This window comes from Streptopelia decaocto, assembly GCF_964273445.1.
Source record: "Streptopelia decaocto genome assembly, contig: HAP1_SCAFFOLD_1386, whole genome shotgun sequence".
In the NCBI taxonomy this organism is placed as follows: domain Eukaryota; kingdom Metazoa; phylum Chordata; class Aves; order Columbiformes; family Columbidae; genus Streptopelia; species Streptopelia decaocto.
In genome coordinates, this window is record NW_028115792.1 from 12,846 (window position 1) to 38,206 (window position 25,361).

A 25,361-nucleotide genomic window follows, 5' to 3' on the forward strand; every position below is an offset into this window, starting at 1 on the left:
ACCCCGCGGCTGGACGGCGCAGGGAGGAGGCGCCACAACCGCGGGCAGCGGCTCCGGGCTCTGCCGCCCTCGCCATGGGGAGGTTTCTCGTCGTGTTGAAGCAGAACCTCCTGCGTTCCGGTTTGAACCCCCTTGTCCTGTCACTGGTGTCAGCGATGGCTCCATCTCCTGACACTCAGCCTTTGCGTACTGAGCGCCAATGGGTCAAATGGCGCCAGAATCACCTCAGGGTCAAAATGGCGCCAGAATCACCTCAGGGTCAAGATGGCGCCAGAATCACCTCAGGGTCAAAGTGGCCACAAAATGACCTCAAAAAAAGGCACCAGAATCACCTCAGGGCTCAAAATGGCGCCAGAATCACCTCAGGGTCAAAGTGGTGCCAGAATCACCTCAGGGTCAAAGTGGTGCCAGAATCACCTCAAAAAAAGGCACCAGAATCACCTCAAAAAATGGCGCCAGAGTCACCTCAAAAAATGGCACCAGAGTCACCTCAGGGTCAAAATGGCACCATAATCACCTCAGGGTCAAAGTGGCCCCAAAATCACCTCAAAAAAAGGCACCAGAATCACCTCAAAAAATGGCGCCAGAGTCACCTCAAAAAATGGCACCAGAGTCACCTCAGGGTCAAAATGGCACCATAATCACCTCAGGGTCAAAGTGGCCCCAAAATCACCTCAAAAAAAGGCACCAGAATCACCTCAAAAAATGGCGCCAGAGTCACCTCAAAAAATGGCACCAGAGTCACCTCAGGGCTCAAAATGGCGCCAGAATCACCTCAAAAAAAAGGCGCCAGAATCACCTCAGGGTCAAAATGGCCCCAAAATCACCTCAAAAAAAGGCACCAGAATCACCTCAAAAAAAGGCACCAGAATCACTTCAGGGTCAAAATGGCGCCAGAATCACCTCAAAAAATGGCACCAGAATCACCTCAGGATCAAAATGGCGCCAGAATCACCTCAAATAATGGCACCAGTGTCACTTCAGGGCTCAAAATGGCACCAGAATCACCTCAGGGCCAAAATGGCGCCAGAATCACCTCACGGCTCCAAATGTCACTGAAGTCACATTGGCCGCAAGGGCCCACGGTCACCCTGCTGCCCCCAGCACCCCCAGGTCTGTCACATCGTCCCCACAGCAGGGACGGTCGCCCCCGGTCCCGGCGCGTTATAAAAGGGCTCGAGCGCTTCGTCACTCCGGGGGCGACCCGTATTTGGTGGCCACGACCCCTCCGTCCCCACCTTCGGTCCAGGCCTCGTGGATGGACGCCTTCTGCCGGAATTTCTCGGCCAGGTGGTCGAGCCGCTCCAGGCGCCGGATCTCGTTGAGCAGCCATTCCTCGTAGCCCTTCTCCGCCTGCTCCAGGTGCTGCCACCCGTTGTTGATGTCCTGGGGACGGCGGGGACGGCGCTCAGGGGGGACCCACGGCTCCATCACCTCCACCACCACGAGCCCCCCGGAGCCATCGTGGCCGCGTTTTGGAGAGGAATCCATCCCCAATCATCCATCTTGGAGAGCACCAAGATGGAGGCGGCCAGCAGCTCACCGAGACCATCCTCCCCTCGGAGGGCATGAACGCGGGCCGGTTGCTGAGCCGGAGCTTGGTCTGCAGGGTGTTGAAGTTGATCTCCAGCTGGCACTTCTCCTGCACCTTGGGCGGCTTGTGGACGCGCCGGTAGTCGCGGAAATCCTCCAGCTTCTGCTGCATCTCCGCGATGGTTTTCTGGGGGCTGCGGTCCTCGAGCCACGGGATGGTGCGCTTGATCCACTCCAGCAGCTGCGGGAGAAACGGGGTTTAACGGGGAAACGGGGTTCAATGGGGAAAACGGGGTTTAAGGGGGAAAACGGGGTTGAACAGGGAAAACGGGGTTCAATGGGGAAACGGGGTTTAAGGGGGAAAACTGGGTTCAACGGGGAAAACGGGGTTTAACAGAGAATGTGGGGTTCAACGGGGAAAACGGGGTTTAAGGGGGAAACGGGGTTCAACAGGAAAACGGGGTTTAACGGGGAAATGGGGTTTAACGGGGAAACAGGGGTTTAACGGGGAAACAGGGTTTAATGGGGAAACGGGGTTTAACGGGGAAACGGGGTTTAATGGGGAAACGGGGTTTAACAAACAGGGTTTAATGGGGAAAATGGGGTTTAACGGGGAAAACAGGACTTAAGGGGGAAAACGGGGTTGAATGGGGAAAACAGGGTTTAACAGGGATAAACGGGGTTTAATGGAGAAAACGGGGTTTAACGGGGAAAACGGGGCTTAACGGGGAAAACGGGGTTTAGCAGGGAAAATGGGGTTTAATGGGGAAAACGAGGTTTAATGGGGAAAATGGGGTTTAACAAACGGGGTTTAATGGGGAAAACGGGGTTTAATGGGGAAAATGGGGTTTACCAAACGGGGTTTAATGGGGACAATGGGGTTTAACGGGGAAAACGGGGTTTAATGGGGAAAATGGGGTTTAACAAATGGGGTTTAATGGGGAAAACAGAGTTTAACGGGGAAAACGGGGTTTAATGGGGAAAATGGGGTTTAACAAACGGGGTTTAATGGGGCAAACAGGGTTAAATGGGGTTTAACAAACGGGGCTTAATGGGGCAAACGGGGTTTAACAAACGGGGTTTAATGGGGAAAATGGGGTTTACCAAACGGGGTTTAATGGGGCAAACAGGGTTAAATGGGGTTTAACAAACGGGGTTTACCAAACGGGGTTTAATGGGCAAACGGGGTTTAACAAAGGGGGTTTAATGGGGCAAACGGGGTTTAACAAAGGGGGTTTAATGGGGAAACGGGGTTTAATGGGGCAAACGGGGTTTACCAAACGGGGTTTAATGGGCAAACGGGGTTTAACAAAGGGGGTTTAAGGGGGCAAACAGGGTTTAACAAAGGGGGTTTAGTGGGGAAACGGGGTTTAATGGGGCAAACGGGGTTTAGCAAAGGGGGTTTAATGGGGAAACGGGGTTTAATGGGGCAAACGGGGTTTAACAAAGGGGGTTTAGTGGGGAAACGGGGTTTAATGGGGCAAACGGGGTTTAACAAAGGGGGTTTAATGGGGAAACGGGGTTTAATGGGGCAAACGGGGTTTACCAAACGGGGTTTAATGGGCAAACGGGGTTTACCAAAGGGGGTTCAATGGGGAACAGGGTGTTTTGGGGCGCGGGCCCCACTCACGTCGGACGCCAGCCTCTCGTAGTCCTCCATGAGCTGCTCGTTCTCCTGGTTGACGGCCAGCACCTTGCAGATGCGATTCGCCGCCGTCTCGGCCTGGGGGACACCGGGGGGGACACCGGGGGGGTCAGGCCGGGGACCCCAAAACCCCCCCACCCCGTCCTACCGGGGGCTCCCCGAGTGCCCCCGGTGCCGAACCTCACCGGGGAAACCACAAACTCGGGGTTGTTTTGGCCCCCGGACCCGCGAGCGGGACCCCCGGGGGGGTCGTCCCCACTCGCCATGCGGAGCCCAGAGCTGCTCACGCTCTTTTTTGGGGGGTTCTCCCCCGTTTTTAAGCACCAGATCCTCTGTGAGGATGAGGAGGAGGAAGGAAGGGGGAGCGGGGGGACCTGGTACCTCGGGGGGCGGCACAAAGAGCCCAAGAGGAGGAGGCGAGAGCCAGGGGGGGAGGAAGAACCAGGCGGAAAGCGAAAGAAACCAACTCAAACCCAGGAGGGGAGCGAGGCGAAGCCAATTAACCAAGCCAAGTAATTAACCAAGCCAGGAGAACTCAGAAAACCAAGCCGGGGGGAGGGAGGGACCGCCGGGCTCCTCCTGCGGCGGGGGGGGTGAGACGGGCGGTAATTAACCCCAATCTTCGTTAGCCAACACGCAAACCAGCGCCGCGTGCAGAACCGCGCGGGGATGGGCCGGACACGATTTCTCTTGGTTTTTTAGCCAAGAGGCTCGTTTATGGCCCAAATCCCTCCCGATTCACCCCGGTTCGGGTTCCGGAAGGAGCAGGAGCCCCCCCCGGGGTGACAGCTCCGTCGCCAACCCCGCGCTGCTCTAACGAGCCTCCCTAACGAAGGGCTCAGCCCAGGCTCCCTAAAGCTGCTTTTAGGCGCCACCTCGAGCTTTGGCAAACCCGGCTCAGACCGAGGAGACGCAACAAACCCGGCTCAAGACCAAACTAGGCGAGTGTCACCCGCGCCGCCTCCTGTCTGGCGCGTCAACGGGGTCCTGGGAAGCCGCGTCCGGAGCCTTAGGCTGAGCTTAAGCCTCTCCTGAGCCAAGCGGAGCTCAAGCCGTCCCCGCGTCGGGGATTCCAGAGCCGTGCAAGCGCAAGCGCCCGCGGGAGCCCCAAAATGGGGGGGGGGGGTGTTAGCGGCAGCCCCAGCCGGCCAAGCTCACCTTCTGCGCCCCCGAGAAAGCGTGGTAGAAGCAGGACACGTATGTCATGATGGCCTTTTCGTCGGGCCTGAGCGTGCCCACGATATCTGCGCGGAGAGAGAGGGGGGAGAGCGCGTGAAGCGGCGCCGGGGAGACCCTGCGGCGAGCGCGGGAGCCGAACCAGAGCTGCCTGTCGCTAAGGAGGCGCCGAGGCTCCGCTCGGAGACGCGGCCGAGCCGCCGCGGCTCTGTCACATTCGGTTTGGGGAAGGCGAGCGGTTTTTGGCTTGTTTGGTTAAAGATAAAGAAGCGAACGAGCTGAGGTTCTGGCTCCCGGGTGGCGCGAGAGGCAGAGGAACGGCGCGTCTGCAAAGAGAAGAGGCGTGAGCGGAGGCGCTGCGGCGCGGGGCGGCCGCCGCGGTACCTTCTGTGCCCCGGAGAAGGCGTGGTAGAAGCTGGACACATAGGTCATGATGGCTTTCTCGTCGGGGCGCGCGGTGTTGACGATGTCTGCAAGCGAACGACAAGCGTTAGAGCCGGACGGGCGCCGCGGGGCCGGGATCCCACCGAGCGGCGGCTCCTAAGAACCGGACGGTTCCACCTGTGCGGGGGGAAAGCGCGTTAGACACGGCCCCGCGGGCTCCGACGCGGCGCCGCGCGCTCACCCTCGGCGTCCAGCATCTTGGGGATGTCCAGGTACTTCTCGGCCACCTCGAAGGCGTTGTTGAGGTTCGTCACCGGGTCGTCCTGGAGGGGGGAGACGAGCGGGTGGAGCCGCGGGGACGCGCGGTCGGGCGCTGGACGGACGGACGGACCGACGGCCGCGCTCCCGGTTCGGTGCGTAGGGAAAAGCGGCGCAACGCGGAGCGCGGTTTTACCTTCCTGAGCTTGTCGTACTCGATGAGCTCCGGCCGGTGTCTGTGGATCAGGGCGTTGAAGGCGAGACCGTCCTTCCAGCTGCGGGAGAGGACGGACAGTGAGACAATGGACAGCGAGACTGATGGACAGCGAGACCAATGGACAGTGAGACGAGGGACAGCGAGACTGACAGACAGCGAGACCGACAGACAAAGACACATCGCGGATCTGCCTCAGAGCCCGGAACCACACTCCTCTGGACAAGGGCGGACGTCTCAGGCGCAATCGCAGCGAATAAAGGGGTAAAAGCCACGGTAGCCGCGTTTCGCCCCCGCGGCCGTGCCCGAGGTTTCGGTGCCGTGCCCCAGGTCCCGGTGCCATGCCCGAGGTTTCGGTGCCGTGCCCGAGGTCTCGGTGCCATGCCCGAGGTTACAGAGCCGTGCCCGAGGTTACGGAGCCATGCCTGAGGTCTCAGAGCCGTGCCCCAGGTCCCGGTGCCATGCCCGAGGTCTCAGTGCCGTGCCCCAGGTCTCGGTGCCATGCCTCAGGTCTCGGTGCCATGCCCGAGGGCTCGGTGCCATGCCCGAGGTTACGGAGCCGTGCCCGAGGTTTCGGTGCCGTGCCCGAGGTTACGGAGCCATGCCCGAGGTTACGGAGCCGTGCCCGAGGTCCCGGTGCCATGCCCCAGGTCCCGGCGCCATGCCCCAGGTCCCGGTGCCGTGCCCCAGGTCCCGGTGCCATGCCCCAGGTCCCGGTGCCGTGCCCCAGGTCCCGGTGCCATGCCCCAGGTCTCGGTGCCGTGCCCGAGGTCTCGGTGCCATGCCCCAGGTCCCGGTGCCATGCCCCAGGTCCCGGTGCCGTGCCCCAGGTCCCGGTGCCATGCCCGAGGTCTCGGTGCCATGCCCCAGGTCCCGGTGCCATGCCCGAGGTCCCGGTGCCATGCCCCAGGTCCCGGAGCCGTGCCCCAGGTCCCGGTGCCGTGCCCCAGGTCCCGGTGCCATGCCCCAGGTCCCAGTGCCGTGCCCCAGGTCCCGGCGCCGTGCCCCAGGTCCCGGTGCCCCCGCAGCGGTTCCTGACCTGATGTGGAAGTTCTGCACGTTGACGTTTTTGTACGGAGCCGTTTTGCGCTGGCACCAGAGCAGCAAACCCTCCTTGGCCGAGGTCTCTGCCGGGGGATGAGCGGGATCAGCCCTTGTGTCCCCCTCCTCGTGTCCCCATCCCTCGTGTCCCTCGTGTCCCCCTCCTCATGTCCCTGTCCTCATGTCCCTGCCCCTCATGTCACTGTCTCTCATGTCCTTGTGTCCCCATTCCTCATGTCCCCATGTCTCCGTCCCTTGTGTCCCCATCCTCGTGTCCTCATGACCCCACCCCTCGTGTCACCATCTCTCACATCCTCATGTTCCCGTCCCTCATGTCACCGTCTCTTGTGTCTTCGTGTCCCCATCCTCCTGTCCCTCATGTCCCTGTCCCTCATGTCCCCATCTCTCATGTCCCCGTGTCCCCATCCTTGTGTCCTCATGTCCCTGTCCCTCATGTCCTCATGTCCCCATCACTCATGTCCCTGTCCTCCTGTCCCTGTCCCTCGTGTCCTCATGTCCCCATCCCTTGTGTCCTCGTGTTCCCATCGCTCATGTCACCATCTCTCATGTCCTCGTGTCCCCATCCCTCGTGTCCTTGTGTCCCTGTGTCCCCGTCCCTCATGTCCCCGTCCCTCGTGTCCTCATGTCCCCATCACTCATGTCCCCGTCCTCCTGTCCCTGTCCCTCGTGTCCTCATGTCCCCATCCCTTGTGTCCTCGTGTTCCCATCGCTCATGTCACCATCTCTCATGTCCTCGTGTCCCCATCCCTCGTGTCCTTGTGTCCCTGTGTCCCCGTCCCTCATGTCCCCGTCCCTCGTGTCCTCATGTCCCCATCCCTCGTGTCCTCATGTCCCCATCACTCATGTCCCTGTCCTCCTGTCCCTGTCCCTCGTGTCCTCATGTCCCCGTCCCTTGTGTCCTCGTGTTCCCGTTGCTCATGTCACCGTCTCTCATGTCCTCGTGTCCCCATCCCTCGTGTCTTTGTGTCCCTGTGTCCCCGTCCCTCGTGTCCTCATATCCCCATCCCTCCTGTCCTCATGTCCTCATCCTCGTGTCCCTATTGTGTCCCTATCGTGTCCCCGTCCTCGTGTCCCGCCGCTCACCTTCCACCGAGATGTCCTGGATGGCGAAGCGCAGGATGATGGTCCAGATCATGCCCAGCGTCATCTTGGCGTTGCCATCAACAATCTCTGCAAGCCAAAGAGGGGAAAATCCGGCCTGGGCTCCGCGGCAACCGCCGCCGGTTGCGCCTCCGGGTGTGCGGGAACACGCAGGAGGTTCTTGGGGTCCCCCCACCCCGTTCCACGCTCGGGACTCGCTGCCCCATCAGACACCAAGAGACGATCGCGGGCTCCGTGTCGTGTCTTTTGCGGCCAAAAAACCCCAGAACCGTCCCCAAAATCTCTCCCAAGCGCAGCCTTTCGGGGGGGCGGCGCTCCCGTCGCTTCCCACCCCCGGGCGGCCCCCGCGTGTTGCTTCGGGGGTGCCCTCGGGGTGTTGTAACCCCCGCCACACCCTCGCGTCGCCCGCCTGAACCAAGTCGGGACACGCTCCGGTTTCGGGAACCTCCCCCGGCGCTTGGAGGAGCCGCCGGCCCCAAACTGGCTCCGCAAGGGGAGCCGCTGCCAAAGCGGGGGGGACACGTCGGGGACCCCCCGAGCGGCGCCGGAGCCTCGGGGTGAATCCGGATTCTAACCCCCTGCTCTTTATCAAAGACAAAGCGCTGGCGACCGCGGGGCAAACGGAGCCAAACCGCGGCTGCTTTCTGCCCCGCTCGCTGTTTAGGGCGACGGAGCAAACCGAGCTCCGTGTCCCCATCCCTCGTGTCCCCGTCCTCCTGTCCCTGTCCCTCATGTCCCCATCACTCATGTTCCCATCCTCATGTCCTCCTGTCCCTGTCCCTCATGTCCCCATCACTCATGTCCCCGTGTCCCCATCCCTCGTGTCCCTGTCCCTGTCCCTCATGTCCTCGTGTCCCCATCCCTCATGTCCCCGTCCTCATGTCCCTGTCCCTCATGTCCCCATCCCTCATGTCCCCGTCCTCATGTCCCTGTCCCTCATGTCCCCATCACTCATGTTCCCGTCCTCATGTCCCTGTCCCTCATGTCACCATCTCTCGTGTCCTCATGTCCCCATCCCTCGTGTCCCCGTCCTCCTGTCCCTCCTGTCCCTGTCCCTCATGTCCCCATCCCTCATGTCCCCGTGTCCCCATCCTCGTGTCCTCATGTCCCTGTCCCTCATGTCCTCGTGTCCCCATCCCTCCTGTCCCCGTCCTCCTGTCCCTGTCCCTCATGTCCCCATCCCTCATGTCCCCATCCTCGTGTCCTCATGTCCCCGTCCCTCATGTCACCATCTCTCGTGTCCTCATGTCCCCATCCCTCATGTCCCCATGTCCCCATCCTCATGTCCTCATGTCCCTGTCCCTCATGTCCTCGTGTCCCCATCCCTCCTGTCCCCGTCCTCCTGTCCCTGTCCCTCATGTCCCCATCCCTCATGTCCCCATCCTCGTGTCCTCATGTCCCCGTCCCTCATGTCACCATCTCTCGTGTCCTCATGTCCCTATCCCTCGTGTCCCCGTCCTCCTGTCCCTGTCCCTCACGTCCCCGTGTCCCCATCCTTGTGTCCTCATGTCCCTGTCCCTCATGTCCTCGTGTCCCCATCCCTCGTGTCCCCGTCCTCCTGTCCCTGTCCCTCATGTCCTCGTGTCCCCGTCCTCCTGTCCCTGTCCCTCATGTCCCCATCACTCATGTTCCCGTCCTCATGTCCCTGTCCCTCATGTCACCATCTCTCGTGTCCCCGTGTCCCCATCCTCGTGTCCTCATGTCCCTGTCCCTCATGTCACCGTCTCTCGTGTCCTCATGTCCCCATCCCTCGTGTCCCCGTCCTCCTCGGCCCACAGGAGGATCAGAAACGGGGGGGATTTGGGGGGGTTTTAAACCACAGCGAGGCCCAAACGGACCGGACAAGGGGGTGCAAATATTCGCCTTATTTTGTTTGTGCCAAGAGCGTTTCTGAATGAACAGCGACCCGGGGAAGGAGCCGGAGCCGCCCGCGAGGTTGGGGCTCCGAGGCGCCGCAGCCGGACCCACCTTCGGCTCCGATGGACACGAGCTTGACGCCCTTGCTGGCGATGAAATCCAGCGCCTTGTTCACGTTGTTGATCTTGTGCACGCGCATTTTGCCCCGCTCGGGCTTGGGCAATCGCTCCCCTGCGGAGGAGACGCGGGGGGGGGCGTTTTAGGGGTAAAAGCGGGAAAAAAGAGCAAGGATGGGGATAAAAAGCGTGAAAAAGGCAAAATGAGGCTGTTGGTAGCGACAGGAGCGCGTTTTGGGGAGAAATGAGCTGAAAATGGAGCCTGAGCGCTGTCAATGTCGCTGTGTGTCTGTGCTGGGTGTTGGCACCCATAGGAGCTCGTTTTGGGGAGAAATGAGCTGAAAACGGAGCCCGAGCGCTGTCAATGTCTCTGTGTGTCTGTGCTGGGTGTTGGCACCCATAGGAGCTCATTTTGGGGTGAAATAAGCTGAAAACGGAGCCCGAGCGCCGTCACCATCCCTGTGTGTCTGTGCTGGGTGTTGGCACCCATAGGAGCTCATTTTGGGGAGAAATGAGCTGAAAATGGAGCCTGAGCACTGTCACCATCACTGTGTGTCTGTGCTGGGTGTTGGCACCCATAGGAGCTCGTTTTGGGGAGAAATGAGCTGAAAACGGAGCCTGAGCGTTGTCACCATCCCTGTGTGTCTGTGCTGGGTGTTGGCACCCATAGGAGCTCGTTTTGGGGAGAAATGAGCTGAAAATGGAGCCTGAGCACTGTCACCATCACTGTGTGTCTGTGCTGGGTGTTGGCACCCATAGGAGCTCGTTTTGGGGAGAAATGAGCTGAAAACGGAGCCTGAGCGTTGTCACCATCCCTGTGTGTCTGTGCTGGGTGTTGGCACCCATAGGAGCTCATTTTGGGGAGAAATGAGCTGAAAACGGAGCCTGAGTGCTGTCAATGTCTCTGTGTGTCTGTGCTGGGTGTTGGCACCCATAGGAGCTCATTCTGGGGAGAAATGAGCTGAAAATGGAACCCGAGCGCCGTCACCATCCCTGTGTGTCTGTGCTGGGTGTTGGCACCCATAGGAGCTCATTTTGGGGAGAAATGAGCTGAAAATGGAGCCTGAGCGCTGTCAATGTCGCTGTGTGTCTGTGCTGGGTGTTGGCACCCATAGGAGCTCATTTTGGGGTGAAATGAGCTGAAAACGGAGCCTGAGCGCTGTCAATGTCAATGTGTGTCTGTGCTGGGTGTTGGCACCCATAGGAGCTCATTTTGGGGAGAAATGAGCTGAAAACGGAGCCTGAGCGCGGTCAATGTCTCTGTGTGTCTGTGTTGGGTGTTGGCACCCATAGGAGCTCATTTTGGGGAGAAATGAGCTGAAAACGGAGCCTGAGCGCCGTCACTGTCTCTGTGTGTCTCTGCCGGGTGGTGGCACCCACAGGAGCTCGTTTTGGGGGGAAATCACCCCAAAATATCACTTCATCAAGGTGTTTATGGGAGCGGGACTGACCTGAGATGACCTCGAGCAGCAGCATGAGCTTGAGCCCGTCGCGGAAATCCTCGTCGATGTTCTCGATCTGCGTGCCCGCCTTGCGCAGGTGCGAGTTGCACCACGCCGTGAACGTCTGGGGGGAAAACACATCAGAAAGGGACTTTCCGGCCCGTTTTCCACCGCCCCCCCGCACCCTCCCCTTGTCAACATTCGCCGGTGAAGGTCAAGACGTCAAAGAGCAAACGGAGCGAATTCCGGAGGAATCCAGCCCCGGGAACGGCGCCGATGGCTTAAGCCGGGCTTGGTTAAACCCGGCCCAAGCGCCGTCACCATCTCTGTGTGTCTGTGTTGGGTGTTGGTATCAATAGGAGCTCGTTTTGGGGAGAAATCGGCCAAAAATGGAGCCCAAGTGCCATCACCGTCTCTGTGTGTCTGTGCCGGGTGTTGGCACCCATAGGAGCTCATTTTGGGGAGAAAACAGCCAAAAATGGAGCCTAAGCGCTGTCACTGTTGCTGTGTGTCTGTGCTGGGTGTTGGCACCAATAGGAGCTCATTTTGGGGAGAAATGAGCTGAAAACGGAGCCCGAGCGCCGTCACCATCTCCATGTGTCCTCCTGATGTCGGGAGCGACTCGGCTCCGGTTTAGGGCGACGCCACCACATTTAAACCCAGCCTAACCCCCCCCAAAGCCCGGCCTTGCTTCCCAACACCCCAAAACAGCCGCGGAGAGCAACAACCCCCCCCGAGCTCACCCCAAACTGCCCCAGGACGGCGTTTCTGCCCAAAACGCCGCATTTCCCGCCCCCCCGTGACCCCGACGTGCGGGATCAAAGCGGCGGCTCCGGAATTTCCTTCCCGCGGAACCGCGGATCAAACGGCGCTTTCCAGGCATTGTGTGCGCGGCGCCTTTTGGGGGGGACCCCAAAACCCCCCCGGGACGGCGGATCCGCTCCCAACCCCTTCCCCCCAAAACCTCAAGGAAAAACGCACCCGGCAAAAGGCGCTTCGGTGCTTTTCCCTCCCCAAATCGGGCGTTTTGGGGTGTAAATGTAGCGATTTAACCCCAAATCGGGCGTTTTGGGGTGTAAATGTAGTGATTTAACCCCAAATCGGGTTAATTTGGGGTGTACATGTAGCGATTTAACCCCAAATCGGGTTAATTTGGGGTGTAAATGCAGCGATTTAACCCCAAATCGGGTTAATTTGGGGTGTACATGTAGCGATTTAACCCCAAATCGGGTTAATTTGGGGTGTAAATGTGGCGATTTAACCCCAAATCGGGTTAATTTGGGGTGTAAATGTAGCGATTTAACCCCAAATCGGGTTAATTTGGGGTGTAAATGTAGCGATTTAACCCCAAATCGGGCGTTTTGGGGGTGTAAATGTAGCGATTTAACCCCAAATCGGGTTAATTTGGGGTGTAAATGTAGCGATTTAACCCCAAATCGGGTTAATTTGGGGTGTAAATGTGGCGATTTAACCCCAAATCGGGTTAATTTGGGGTGTAAAAGTAGCGATTTAACCCCAAATCGGGTTAATTTGGGGTGTAAAAGTAGCGATTTAACCCCAAATCGGGTTAATTTGGGGTGTAAATGTGGCGATTTAACCCCAAATCGGGTTAATTTGGGGTGTACATGTAGCGATTTAACCCCAAATCGGGTTAATTTGGGGTGTAAATGTGGCGATTTAACCCCAAATCGGGTTAATTTGGGGTGTACATGTAGCAATTTAACCCCAAATCGGGTTAATTTGGGGTGTAAATGTAGTGATTTAACCCCAAATCGGGTTAATTTGGGGTGTACATGTAGCGATTTAACCCCAAATCGGGTTAATTTGGGGTGTAAATGCAGCGATTTAACCCCAAATCGGGTTAATTTGGGGTGTACATGTAGCGATTTAACCCCAAATCGGGTTAATTTGGGGTGTAAATGTGGCGATTTAACCCCAAATCGGGTTAATTTGGGGTGTAAATGTAGTGATTTAACCCCAAATCGGGTTAATTTGGGGTGTAAATGTAGTGATTTAACCCCAAATCGGGTTAATTTGGGGTGTAAATGTAGTGATTTAACCCCAAATCGGGTTAATTTGGGGTGTAAATGCAGCGATTTAACCCCAAATCGGGTTCCTAACGGCGGCACCGGGGGGGATCCCGTTGGATTTGGGGTGTTTTCCTTCCTTTTAAGGCAAATTTGGACTTTAGCCCCCAAGCTGCCCGGAATCCTCGCTGCTTTTTGGGCTCGTTTCGTGGATTTTAGGTCAAAACCACCCAGAACGTGTGACCTGCTTCGTTAGGGCCGCTAACGAGCGGCTCGTTAGGGCTCCAAATTACTCCAAATTACGGCCGTCGCGGAGACTTAAAACTCCGCAAAGGAAACCGGGATCCCCGAGGGACACGGGTGGTAATTAACGGGGTTTATTATCAAACCGCGTGGTGTTTATGGGGGGGGAGGGAAAAGAAACGCGTAAAAACGGGGAGAAACGAGGGTTTTGCTCCATCATCCTCGTCGCTTCGTTAGTCGGGGCCTCGTTAAGTGGCCCCGTGGATTCTCCTCATTCCTTGCCCTTATTTGGCCCTGGGTTTGGGGAGAAAACGGCTAAATCGGGAGCGGGTGAAGAGCAGCGACGTCTGCGCCCGTTCCCGAGGGGGTTTTGGGGTGAAAAGGGGGGGAAATGGGCTAAATCGGGAGCGGGTGAAGAGCAGCGACGTCTGCGCCCGTTGCCGAGGGGGTTTTGGGGCGAAAAGGGGGGAAAACGGCTCCTCCCGCGGCGCTGGGAGCGGCTCGGGGAGATAAGGGCGCAGGTGAGTCAGGCTGGGGACCCAGACACACCCCGAGAAAGCATTTGGCGCCTCCGATTATTCCCCATTTATGGAGAATTAACGAGCGGGTAAACGAACCTGCCGAGCTGGGCTTGAGAAGCCGGGCTTAGGGAGGCGGATTAGGCCTAAAACCCACTCGGGACGCGCGAAACGCGGCTTAAAACGCGGGTTTAAGACGCACCCGGCGCCGGCATCGCGGTGGTTTATCCCGGAGCGGGTTAATTAACGACCAGGCTCGTTGTGGCCCTCGGATTCTCGCCCCGAGTTCTTTCCCAAGGAGCGCGCGTGGCTATTTAAGGCGGCGATGTTGCCGTTTTCCGGGTTGTTTTTGGCAGCGGGACGGACGGCGCGGGCGGCAGGAAGGACGGACGTGCCCCCACTGCTCCGGCCGCATAACTGGGATTCCAGAGCCGCAACCCGGGGAGCTCGGCGCCCCCACGCCAGGCCGCGGCCGCCCCCGTTTCGGCTTCAAACCGGCCCCTAAAAGCGGCCGCGGGTCCACGGGGGGACGGCGGATGCGCCGGCAGCGTCTCCACGACGGGAAGTTGCTCTGGAAATGTTAATTAACACAAAAACTGGTCGTTTCCAACGTGTCCTCCGCGGGTCGGGGCTCGTCGTGGTGTTTTCGGGGCGGCCAAACCCCCACGTTCATGGAGCTGTTGGTGCTGGAGGAGGAGGCGAAGTCACCGGAGCCGGGTGATGCTTCAATTAATGAGGCGTGTTAACGAGGCAACAGCCGGGGGAGTCCCAACCGCACCAATTTGGAGCCTCATTCCCCATATGAGGCTGAAACCGGAGCCCCCGGCCCCACCAAGGGACCCTAAAACTCCTTAAAACCACCGGCAGAACCAAAACGGCGCGTCCTGCCCCCAAAATCGCGCCGGGATTGGAAATGAGAGGCGGGTTCACACCGGCGCGGCCACCTGGGCGGGGGGCTCTGCCCTTCGGCCTCGCTAATTAAGGTAATTAAGCACGACCGCAATGATTAACCCGGGGGTCAGGTGCTGGCTCCGGGCTGCGCGGTGACGGCTCCGGGAGGTGTCGGGGTGCGGACGTCACCCCGCGGTGTCACTGTCACCGGCTCCGGGAGGTGTCGGGGTGCGGACGTCACCCCGCGGTGTCACTGTCACCGGCTCCGGGAGGTGTCGGGGTGCGGACGTCACCCCGCGGTGTCACTGTCACCGGCTCCGGGAGGTGTCGGGGTGCGGACGTCACCCCGCGGTGTCACTGTCCCGGTGCCGGCTCCGGGAGGTGTCGGGGTGCGGACGTCACCCCGCGGTGTCACTGTCACCGGTGCCGGCTCCGGGAGGTGTCGGGGTGCGGACGTCACCCCGCGGTGTCACTGTCCCGGTGCCGGCTCCGGGAGGTGTCGGGGTGCGGACGTCACCCCGCGGTGTCACTGTCCCGGTGCCGGCTCCGGGAGGTGTCGGGGTGCGGACGTCACCCGCGGTGTCACTGTCACCGGTGCCGGCTCCGGGAGGTGTCGGGGTGCGGACGTCACCCCGCGGTGTCACTGTCACCGGTGCCGGCTCCGGGAGGTGTCGGGGTGCGGACGTCACCCCGCGGTGTCACTGTCCCGGTGCCGGCTCCGGGAGGTGTCGGGGTGCGGGACGTCACCCCGCGGTGTCACTGTCACCGGCTCCGGGAGGTGTCGGGGTGCGGACGTCACCCCGCGGTGTCACTGTCACCGGCTCAGGGACGTCACCCCGCGGTGTCACTGTCACCGGTGCCGGCTCCGGGAGGTGTCGGGGTGCAGACGTCACCCCGCGGTGTCACTGTCACCGGCTCCGGACGTCACCCCGCGGTGTCACTGTCACCGGCTCCGGGAGGTGTCGGGGTGCGGGACGTCACCCCGCGGTGTCACTGTCACCGGTGCCGGGAGGTGTCGGGGTGCGGACGTCACCCCGCGGTGTCACTGTCACCGGCTCCGGACGTCACCCCGCGGTGTCACTGTCACCGCGCCCTTCGCCCGGCCCCACCCGCCGCCCTTTTCTCCCGTATTTCCCCGTTCCTGGCCCGGGGAGCGGATCCCGACGTTTTGGCGCCGTCGGGCCCCACATCCATAAAGAGGGGGATGGGGGGGTCCCAAAGCTCTGCACCCCCCCAGCACAGGAGCGTCACCCCACAGGGCTGGGGTGGCCATGTCAGCCCCCCAAGTCCACCCAGTGCCCCCAAGTCCAGCCCCAGGACCCCAGTGACCCCTTGGGGTGTCTCCCCCCAGCACCCCCATTTCCTACCATGGGGTTCCGCAGACCCCCAGGCTGTAAACACTGAGGGGTCCCCACGGCCCCCCCAAGTTCTAAACACTGAGGGGTCCCCATAGAACCCTCCAGGTTCTAAACACTGAGGGGTCCCCACAGCCCCCCAAGTTCTAAACACTGAGGGGTCCCCATAGAACCCCCCAAGTTCTAAACACTGAGGGGTCTCCACAGACCCCCCCCAAGTTCTAAACACTGAGGGGTCCCCACAGACCCCCCCCAAGTTCTAAACACTGAGGGGTCCCCACAGACCCCCCCAAGTTCTAAACTCTGAGGGGTCCCCATAGAACCCCCCAAGTTCTAAACACTGAGGGGTCTCCACAGACCCCCCCCCCACGTTCTAAACACTGAGGGGTCCCCACAGACCCCCCCAAGTTCTAAACACTGAGGGTCTCCACAGACCCCCCAAGTTCTAAACACTGAGGGGTCCCCACGGCCCCCCCAAGTTCTAAACACTGAGGGGTCCCCATAGAACCTCCAGGTTCTAAACACCGAGGGGTCCCCACAGACCCCCCCAAGTTCTAAACACTGAGGGGTCCCCACACCCCCCCAAGTTCTAAACACGGAAGTGTCTCCACAGATCCCCCCAGGTTATAAAACACTTAAGGATCCCCACAGACCCCCCCAAGTTCTAAACACTGAGGGGTCCCCACAGCCCCCCCCCACACACAGTTCTAAATACTGAGGGGTCCCCACAGACCCCCCCAAGTTCTAAACACTGAGGGGTCTCCACAGACCCCCCCCAAGTTCTAAACACTGAGGGGTCCTCACAGACCCCCCCAAGTTCTAAACTCTGAGGGGTCCCCACAGACCCCCCCCAAGTTCTAAACACTGAGGGGTCTCCACAGACCCCCCCCCCACGTTCTAAACACTGAGGGGTCCTCACAGACCCCCCCAAGTTCTAAACTCTGAGGGGTCCCCACAGACCCCCCCAAGTTCTAAACACTGAGGGGTCCCCATAGAACCCTGCAGGTTCTAAACTCTGAGGGGTCCCCACAGACCCCCCCCCCCCCCCCCCCCAGTTCTAAACACTGAGGGGTCCCCACAGACCCCCCCAAGTTCTAACACTGAGGGGTCCCCAGAGACCCCCCCCCCAAGTTCTAAACTCTGAGGGGTCCCCACAGCCCCCCCCACAGTTCTAAACACTGAGGGGTCCCCACACCCCCCCAAGTTCTAAACACTGAGGGGTCCCCACACCCCCCCCAAGTTCTAAATACTGAGGGGTCCCCACAGCCCCCCCCCACACAGTTCTAAATACTGAGGGGTCTCCACAGCCCCCCCCCCCCCCCAGTTCTAAACACTGAGGGGTCCCCATAGAACCCTCCAGGTTCTAAACTCTGAGGGGTCCCCACAGACCCCCCCAAGTTCTAAACACTGAGGGGTCCCCACAGACCCCCCAAGTTCTAAACTCTGAGGGGTCCCCACAGACCCCCCCAAGTTCTAAACTCTGAGGGGTCCCCATAGAACCCCCCAAGTTCTAAACACTGAGGGGTCCCCACAGACCCCCCCAAGTTCTAAACGCTGAGGGGTCTCCACACCCCCCCCGATTCTCCACAGCCCCCCCCACGTTCTAAACACTGAGGGGTCCCCACCCCCCCCGATTCTCCACAGACCCCCCACGTTCTAAACACTGAGGGGTCCCCACCCCCCCCGATTCTCCACAGCCCCCCCCCCAGGTTCTAAACACCGAGGCCCCCTCAGCCCCCCCGCCCGGGCGCTGCCGCCTCAGGGTCCCCCAGGCCCGCCGCCTCAGCCCCCCGTCCCGGGCCCACCTTGCGCTGCTGCTTCTCCCAGGCGGGGTCGAGCAGGAGGTCGCGGTCCCAGTCGTCCTCCTGGGCCATGTAGTCGCCGTTGTGGCCCGGCCCGTTGCCGCCGTAGGGGTAGGGCTGCCCGGCGCTGTGATAATCCACCATGGCGCCGCCGCCGCGTTCGCTCCGCCGCTGCCGCCGCCCCGCGCCGCCGCCCGCGCCCCCCGCACTGCGCAGGCGCCCGCCGCCACGCCCGGCCACGCCCGCCGCGCCCCGCCCACCGGCGGTGGACACGCCCCCGCGCTCTCATCGCCCCGCCTACCGCCGCCGGCCACGCCCCCCACTGCCGTCAGGCACGCCCCCCGCGCTCTCATCACCCCCCACCGCCGTCAGACACGCCCCCGCGCTCTCATCGCCCCGCCTACCGCCGCCGGCCACGCCCCCCGCGCTCTCATCGCCCCCCCACCGCCGTCAGACACGCCCCCTCGCTCTCATCGCCCCGCCTACCGCCGCCGGCCACGCCCCCCCACCGCCGTCAGACACGCCCCCGCGCTCTCATCGCCCCCCCACCGCCGTCAGACACGCCCCCGCGCTCTCATCGCCCCCGTACCGCCGTCAGACACGCCCCCGCGCTCTCATCGCCCCGCCTACCGCCGCCGGCTACGCCCCCCACTGCCGTCAGGCACGCCCCCGCGCTCTCATCGCCCCGCCTACCGCCACCGGCCACGCCCCCCGCGCTCTCATCGCCCCCCCACCGCCGTCAGACACGCCCCCGCGCTCTCATCGCCCCGCCTACCGCCGCCGGCCACGCCCCCCACTGCCGTCAGACACGCCCCCGCGCTCTCATCACCCCCCCACCGCCGTCAGACACGCCCCCGCGCTCTCATCGCCCCGCCTACCGCCACCGGCCACGCCCCCCACTGCCGTCAGACACGCCCCCGCGCTCTCATCGCCCCCCCACCGCCGTCAGACACGCCCTCGCATCGCCCCGCCTACCGCCGCCGGCCACGCCCCGCACTGCCGTCAGACACGCCCCCGCGCTCTCATCGCCCCCCCCACCGCCGTCGGACACGCGCTCTCATCGCCCCGCCTACCGCCGCCGGCCACGCCCCCCACCGCCGTCAGACACGCCCCCGCGCTCTCATCGGTCCCCCACCGCCGTCAGACACGCCCCCGCGCTCTCATCGCCCCGCCTACCGCCGCCGGCCACGCCCCCCCACTGCCGTCAGGCACGCCCCCGCGCTCTCATCGCCCCCCACCGCCGTCAGACACGCCCCCGCGCTCTCATCGCCCCGCCTACCGCCGCCGGCCACGCCCCCCCACCGCCGTCAGACACGCCCCCGCGCTCTCATCGCCCCCCCACCGCCGTCAGACACGCCCCCGCGCTCTCATCGCCCCGCCTACCGCCACCGGCCACGCCCCCCGCGCTCTCATCGCCCCCCCACCGCCGTCAGACACGCCCCCGCGCTCTCATCGCCCCGCCTACCGCCACCGGCCACGCCTCCCAAGCTCTCATCGCCCCGCCCCCCATCACCGGACAGGCCCATCGCGCTCTCATTGCCCCCCCCCCCACCGCCGTGGGACACTCACTCGCGATCTCACGGCCACGCCCCCATTGCTCTCCGCGCCACGCCCACCGCCCTGGGTCACGCCCCCATCTCTCTCCGCGCCACGCCCCCCGTCGCCGGACACGCCCCCCGCGCTCCACAGGCCCCGCCCACTGGGCTCTCTGCGCATGCACAGTGTCGGCACAACGTTAATAGTGAATGTGTTGCCTCCCGCGGTCACGCCCCCTGTTTAACATTCATGACCTCCCCCACGTGACACTACAAACCCCACCCATTCCCCGGTGTATTAATATAGGAGCTGGGCGTGGCCACAGATAAATGGGCGTGGCTGCCACGGAGGGGGCGTGGCCTCCATAAGGAGGCACAAACTGCCCCTTGGAGGAATGTGCTGCACCCCCCCACAGTGTCCCCCAAACCCAAGAGTGGCCAAACTGCATGTGGGGGTGAAGGGTCACCCCCAGATCCCCCCGCAAAGTGCTCCCCCCACCCCATCCCCAAACTCTGGGGACACCCCCGCCCCCCCAAACGACAACAGCACTGTGGAGGCTTCTCCTTTACTGGCAAAGCCCGGAGTTAAAAGGGGGGGGACGATAAAACACGGAGTCAGAGGGACGAGGCCATGATGGTGGAGACACCTGTGGGAGAAGGAGGAGGGTGAGTTTTTGGGGGGCTCCATGGGGCTGGGGGGGCTCCCGGCCCCCCGATACCCACTGTCGAAGTCGATCTTCTCCACGATGTTCTTGGGCTTGATGCTCTCCTCCTGGTTGCAGATGAAGATGCGCCCGGGCTCCGGCTCCGTCCACCCGTATTTGCTCATCCAGACCTTCAGCTGAGCCTCTGGGTGGGATGGGGGGGGGTTCAGCCCCCATCCCCCCCCCGACCCCTCCCCAAAACCCTCCTGCTCCCCCTCGCTTACCCGACAGGTCCCCCAGCATCTCGGCCAGCAGCCAGCGGTCAATGTGCTGGTAGGTGATTCCCACCACGTGGCAGATGACTGCGGAACGAGACCCCCCCCCGTCAGCTGCTGCACCCCCCAGGGCCCCCCAAACTCCCCAGGGCCCCCCAAACCCCCCAGGGCCCCCCAAACCCCCCAGGGCCCCCCTCACATTTCCTCACGGAGTCCTCGAAGCCGGTGATCCCGTCCAGCAGCTCCATGTTCTCATCCAGAGCTTGCTGCGGGGGAGGAGGGGGGGTCGTTAACACCCCCCCGGCGGGTGGATAACGAGGGCTGGGGAGCCCCCCCCCCCGATGCTGCCCGGGTTTGGGGGGCCCCCCCGGGGCAGGACTCACCCAGAAGGACTGGAAGTGGCAGGTCTCCAACAGCTCCCCCAGATACAGGATCTGCCTGATGGGTCTTTCCTCCTGCTGAGGCCGGGGGGGTCAAGGGAAACATGGAGAGAGGGGCCCCCCCTCACTGCTCCCCCAAACCAGCCCCCCCCAAGCCCCTAAATCTGGGTCTCCAAGCCAACAGGTAGATGACGAGGGGTCAAAGCTGCCACGTGTCGCCCCACCGGGGAGGGGGAGAGGGGGCTTGCGGTGGTCAGGGGTTGGGGGGGGGGGGTCCCCAAAATCCCTGCCGGCCCCCCCGCGTGGGGCGGATACGTGGGCCTGGTCGATCATGCACTTGCAGAGGGTGAAGTCGGTGTGCGGGAGGTTGGTCAGAGCCTTGAGCAGGATCTGCGCCGTGACCGTGGTCTGGAAGAACGCCGGGTTGAACTGGTACCTGGGGGGGACACGGGGCGGCGGGGGGTGAGGGGACAGCGCGGGTGGGGGGGGACAGCGCGGGGAGGGGGGGACAGCGCGGGTGGGGGGGGACAGCGCGGGTGGGGGGGACAGCGCGGGTGGGGGGGGACAGCGCGGGTGGGGGGGACACGGGACCGTGGGGCGTGAGGGGACAGCGGGGAGGGGGGGACAGTGCGGGGGTGAGGGGACATCAGGGAGGGGGGAACAGTGGGGGGTGAGGGGACATCGAGGGTGGGGGGACAGTGAGGGGATGAGGGGACATCAGGGAGGGGGGAACAGTGGGGGGGTGAGGGGACATCGAGGGTGGGGGGACAGTGAGGGGGTGAGGGGACGGTGCCAAATAGTGGGGCCGCCAAATAGTGAGCCTTGGGGGACTATGGGGCTGCCAAATAGTGAGCCTTCGGGGGCTATGGGGCTGCCAAATAGTGAGCCTTGGGGGGCTATGGGGCTGCCAAATAGTGAGCCTTGGGGGGCTATGGGGCTGCCAAATAGTGAGCCTTGGGGGGCTATGGGGCTGCCAAATAGAGAGCCTTCGGGGGCTATGGGGCTGCCAAATAGTGAGCCTTGGGGGGCTATGGGGCTGCCAAATAGTGAGCCTTGGGGGGCTATGGGGCTGCCAAATAGTGAGCCTTGGGGGGCCATGGGGCTGCCAGATAGTGAGCCTTGGGGGCTATGGGGCTGCCAGATAGTGAGCCTTGGGGGGCTATGGGGCTGCCAAATAGTGAGCCTGGGGGCTATGGGGCTGCCAAATAGTGAGCTATAGGGGCAAATGGGGCTGCCAAATAGTGAGCCTTGGGGGGCTATGGGGCTGCCAAATAGTGAGCTATAGGGGGCAATGGGGCTGCCAAATAGTGAGCCTTCGGGGGCTATGGGGCTGCCAAATAGTGAGCTATAGGGGGCTATGGGGCTGCCAAATAGTGAGCCTTGAGGGGCAATAGGACTGCCAGATAGTGAGCTATAGGGGACAATGGGGCTGCCAAATAGTGAGCCTTGGGGGGCTATGGGACTGCCAAATAGTGAGCCTTGGGGGGCTATGGGACTGCCAAATAGTGAGCCTTGGGGGGCTATGGGGCTGCCAAATAGTGAGCTATAGGGGGCTATGGGGCTGCCAAATAGTGAGCCTTGGGGGGCTATGGGGCTGCCAAATAGTGAGCCTTGGGGGGCTATGGGGCTGCCAAATAGTGAGCCTTGGGGGGCTACGGGGCTGCCAGATAGTGAGCCTTGGGGGGCTATGGGGCTGCCAGATAGTGAGCCTTGGGGGGCTATGGGGCTGCCAGATAGGGCAGGGAGGGGGACAGAGGGGACGGTGCGGGCGTGAGGGGACATCGAGGATGGGGGGACAGGGGATGGTGCGGGGGTGAGGGGACATCAGGGAGGGGGGGACAGTGTGGGGGTGAGGGGACATCAGGGAGGGGGGGACAGAGGGGCCGGTGGGGTGAGGGGACATGAGGGAGCGGGGGACAGAGGGGACGGTGTGGGGGTGATGGGACATCAGGGAGGGGGAACACAGAGAAGGGGGACCTCGGGGACTTGGGGATGGGGGGGCACCAGAGAGGGGACCTCGGGGACTTTTGGGGACACAGAGAGGGGAACTCGGGGACACAGAGAGGGGACCTCGGGGACGGGGGGAATGGACAGTGGGAACCTCAGGGATGGGAAGGGGGACAGAGGGAGGGGACTCCGAGCCGGGGGGGGACAGAGGGAGGGGACTCCGAGCCGGGGGGGACAGAGGGGAGGGGACACACAGGACCTCAAGGACTGGGTGGACAGAGGGGACCCCAAGGACTGGGGGGGACAGAGGGGACCTCGCCCCCCGCCCCCAGCGGCACTCACAGCTTCAGCACGGCCAGGTTGGCCTCCAGGTCGTAGGCGTTCTCCTGGCCTGCGTCTCCACGTAGCGCTCCAGCGTGGCCAGGTTCTCGGGGTTGTACCTGGGGGGGACCCCCCGTTACCGGCCTGGGACTGACACCGAGCCCCCCACCCCGGCCCCACACCCTCTAAATCCACAGACCCCCCCAGGCTCTAAACACTGAGGGGTCCCCACAGACCCCCCCGGCTCTAAACACCGAGGGGTCCCACAGACCCCCCCAGGCTCTAAACACCGAGGGGTCCCCACAGACCCCCCCCCCCAGGCTCTAAACACTGAGGGGTCCCCACAGAACCCCCGGTTCCCCACAGACCCTCCAGGTTCCCCACAGACGCCCCCCCCGGGCTCCTCCCGCCCCTCCCGGGCTCCCCCCGCCCCCCCCGGGCTCCCCCCGCCCCCCCGGGCTCCCCCCGCCGCTACCGGTCGATGCCCCGCAGCAGTTTCCCCACGTTCGCCCGCATCTGCTCGAACAGCGCCATGACTCGAGGGGACGCCGGAAGAGAAGGAGGGACGGGCTCCGGCGGCCGCGGCAACTTCCGCTTCCGCCGTGGGCGCTCGCCCGGCATGACGGGACGGTGGAGGACTCGAGGTGGGGGGGGGGGGGGGGGGTAAAGGCACCGCGGGGAGGCGGGTTATACCCCCTGGCCACGCCCACATGGACAGGCCGCGCCCATATGGCGAAGCCACGCCCACAGCGTGCGGTCACGCCCAGATGTTGAGGCCACGCCCACGGAGCGCGGCCACGCGCACGCGGCCATTTAGTGGCACAGTTGCGACCGCGCCGAACTGGGCAAACTGGGCAAACTGGGGCAAACTGGGGCAAACTGGGCAAACTGGGACAAACTGTGGCAAACTGGGCAAACTGGGACAAACTGGGCAAACTGGGAGTAAAAGGGGGACACACTGGGATGGACTGGGACAAACTGGGAGTGAAAGGGAGACACACTGGATGGACTGGGACAAACTGGGAGTGAAAGGGGGACACACTGGGACAAACTGGGACAAACTGGGAGTGAAATAGGGATCACACTGGGATGGACTGGGTCATACTGGGAGTGAAATAGGGATCACACTGGGATGGACTGGGGTGAAAGGGGGACACAGTGGATGGACTGGGCCATACTGGGGATCACACTGGGATAGATGGGGCTGTACTGGGAGTTAAACAGGGCTCACACTGGGATAGACTGAGTCATACTGGGAGTTAAGCAGGGCTCACACTGGGATGGACTGGGTCGTACTGGGAGTTAAGCAGGGCTCACACTGGGATGGACTGGGTCATACTGGGAGTTAAGCAGGGCTCACACTGGGATGGACTGGGTCATACTGGGAGTTAAGCAGGGCTCACACTGGGATGGACTGGGTCATACTGGGAGTTAAGCAGGGCTCACACTGGGATGGACTGGGTCATACTGGGAGTTAAGCAGGGCTCACACTGGGATGGACTGGGTCACACTGGGAGTTAAGCAGGGCTCACACTGGGATGGACTGGGTCATACTGGGAGTTAAGCAGGCTCACACTGGGATGGACTGGGTCATACTGGGAGTTAAGCAGGGCTCACACTGGGATGGACTGGGTCATACTGGGAGTTAAGCAGGGCTCACACTGGGATGGACTGGGTCATACTGGGAGTTAAGCAGGGCTCACACTGGGATGGACTGGGTCATACTGGGAGTTAAGCAGGGCTCACACTGGGATGGACTGGGTCATACTGGGAGTTAAGCAGGGCTCACACTGGTCCAAACTGGGCGCAGACTGGAGGGACCCTGGGTGGCCAACCCGGGCTCTCCAGGGCCATACTGGGCTCATACTGGGATCACACTGGGCTCATACTGGGCTCACACTGGGCTCACACTGGGCTCACACTGGGCTCACACTGGGCGCGGGGGGGCGGCCCGGGGGCGGGGCCGGACGCCTGGGTCCCCGCCGTGCCTCAGTTTCCCCTTCCGCCGCCATGGAGCCGGGGCCGCCGCTCGCCGCCCCCCGCGACCCCCAGCGCGACTTCGAGCTGCTGCAGCGCCTGGGGGGGGGCACCTACGGGGACGTCTACAATCTACAAGGTGACGGGGACCCCAAAATGGGGCTGGGGGGGAGGGGGTGACCCCCCAAAACTGGGGCTGGGGGGGAGGGTGGGGTGACCCCGCAAAACTGGGGCCCCTCCCGCAGTGTTGCCACCCGCTCGGGTCTCCCAGTTCCCCCCAGTGCTTCCTGTTTCCCCCCACCCAGCGCTCCCAGTTCACCCCAGTGCTCCCCAGTTCACCCCAGCGCTCCCAGTTCACCCCAGTGCTCCATGTTTCCCGCCACCCAGTGCTTCCTGTTTCCCCCCACCCAGCGCTCCCAGTTCACCCCAGTGCTCCCAGTTCACCCCAGTGCTCCCAGTTCACCCCAGTGCTCCCAGTTCACCCCAGCGCTTCCTGCACCCCCCCAGTGCTCCCATTTGCACCCCGCCAATGCTCCCAGTTCACCCCAGTGCTCCCAGTTCACCCCAGTGCTTCCTGTTTCCCCCCACCCAGTGCTCCCAGTTCACCCCAGTGCTCCCAGTTCACCCCAGCGCTCCATGTTTCCCCCCACCCAGTGCT

The 25,361-nt window shown here is 62.5% G+C and overlaps 2 protein-coding genes across 3 annotated transcripts in view; both read right to left on the minus strand.

The window, feature by feature from the left end:
• Window positions 1–17,822, minus strand: part of ACTN4 (actinin alpha 4) — a 30,661-nt gene extending 12,839 nt beyond the window's left edge. Inside the window, exons 1-11 of one of the 2 annotated variants that reach the window (XM_082077224.1) lie at window positions 17,628–17,822; window positions 10,798–10,912; window positions 9,342–9,461; window positions 7,356–7,442; window positions 6,250–6,337; window positions 5,193–5,271; window positions 4,980–5,061; window positions 4,337–4,422; window positions 3,164–3,256; window positions 1,544–1,774; window positions 1,239–1,386 (exon numbers count right to left, since the gene is read on the minus strand). In XM_082077224.1, the coding sequence (XP_081933350.1) occupies window positions 1,239–1,386; window positions 1,544–1,774; window positions 3,164–3,256; window positions 4,337–4,422; window positions 4,980–5,061; window positions 5,193–5,271; window positions 6,250–6,337; window positions 7,356–7,442; window positions 9,342–9,461; window positions 10,798–10,912; window positions 17,628–17,768 (1,270 nt within the window). In that variant the 5' untranslated portion in view covers window positions 17,769–17,822. Of the gene's footprint in view, window positions 1–1,238; window positions 1,387–1,543; window positions 1,775–3,163; window positions 3,257–4,336; window positions 4,423–4,738; window positions 4,825–4,979; window positions 5,062–5,192; window positions 5,272–6,249; window positions 6,338–7,355; window positions 7,443–9,341; window positions 9,462–10,797; window positions 10,913–17,627 lie in introns of both variants that reach the window. The other variant, XM_082077223.1, reaches the window with a different exon arrangement.
• Window positions 17,823–19,709: 1,887 nt separating this feature from the next.
• EIF3K (eukaryotic translation initiation factor 3 subunit K) lies at window positions 19,710–23,275 on the minus strand. Its single transcript, XM_082077222.1, is given in 9 exon segments — window positions 19,710–19,806; window positions 19,883–20,008; window positions 20,088–20,165; window positions 20,278–20,344; window positions 20,462–20,536; window positions 20,774–20,894; window positions 22,748–22,793; window positions 22,796–22,845; window positions 23,202–23,275. Coding segments are annotated over 9 exon segments (654 nt in total). The 5' UTR covers window positions 23,261–23,275; the 3' UTR covers window positions 19,710–19,774.
• Between the last annotated feature and the right edge of the window lie 2,086 nt (window positions 23,276–25,361).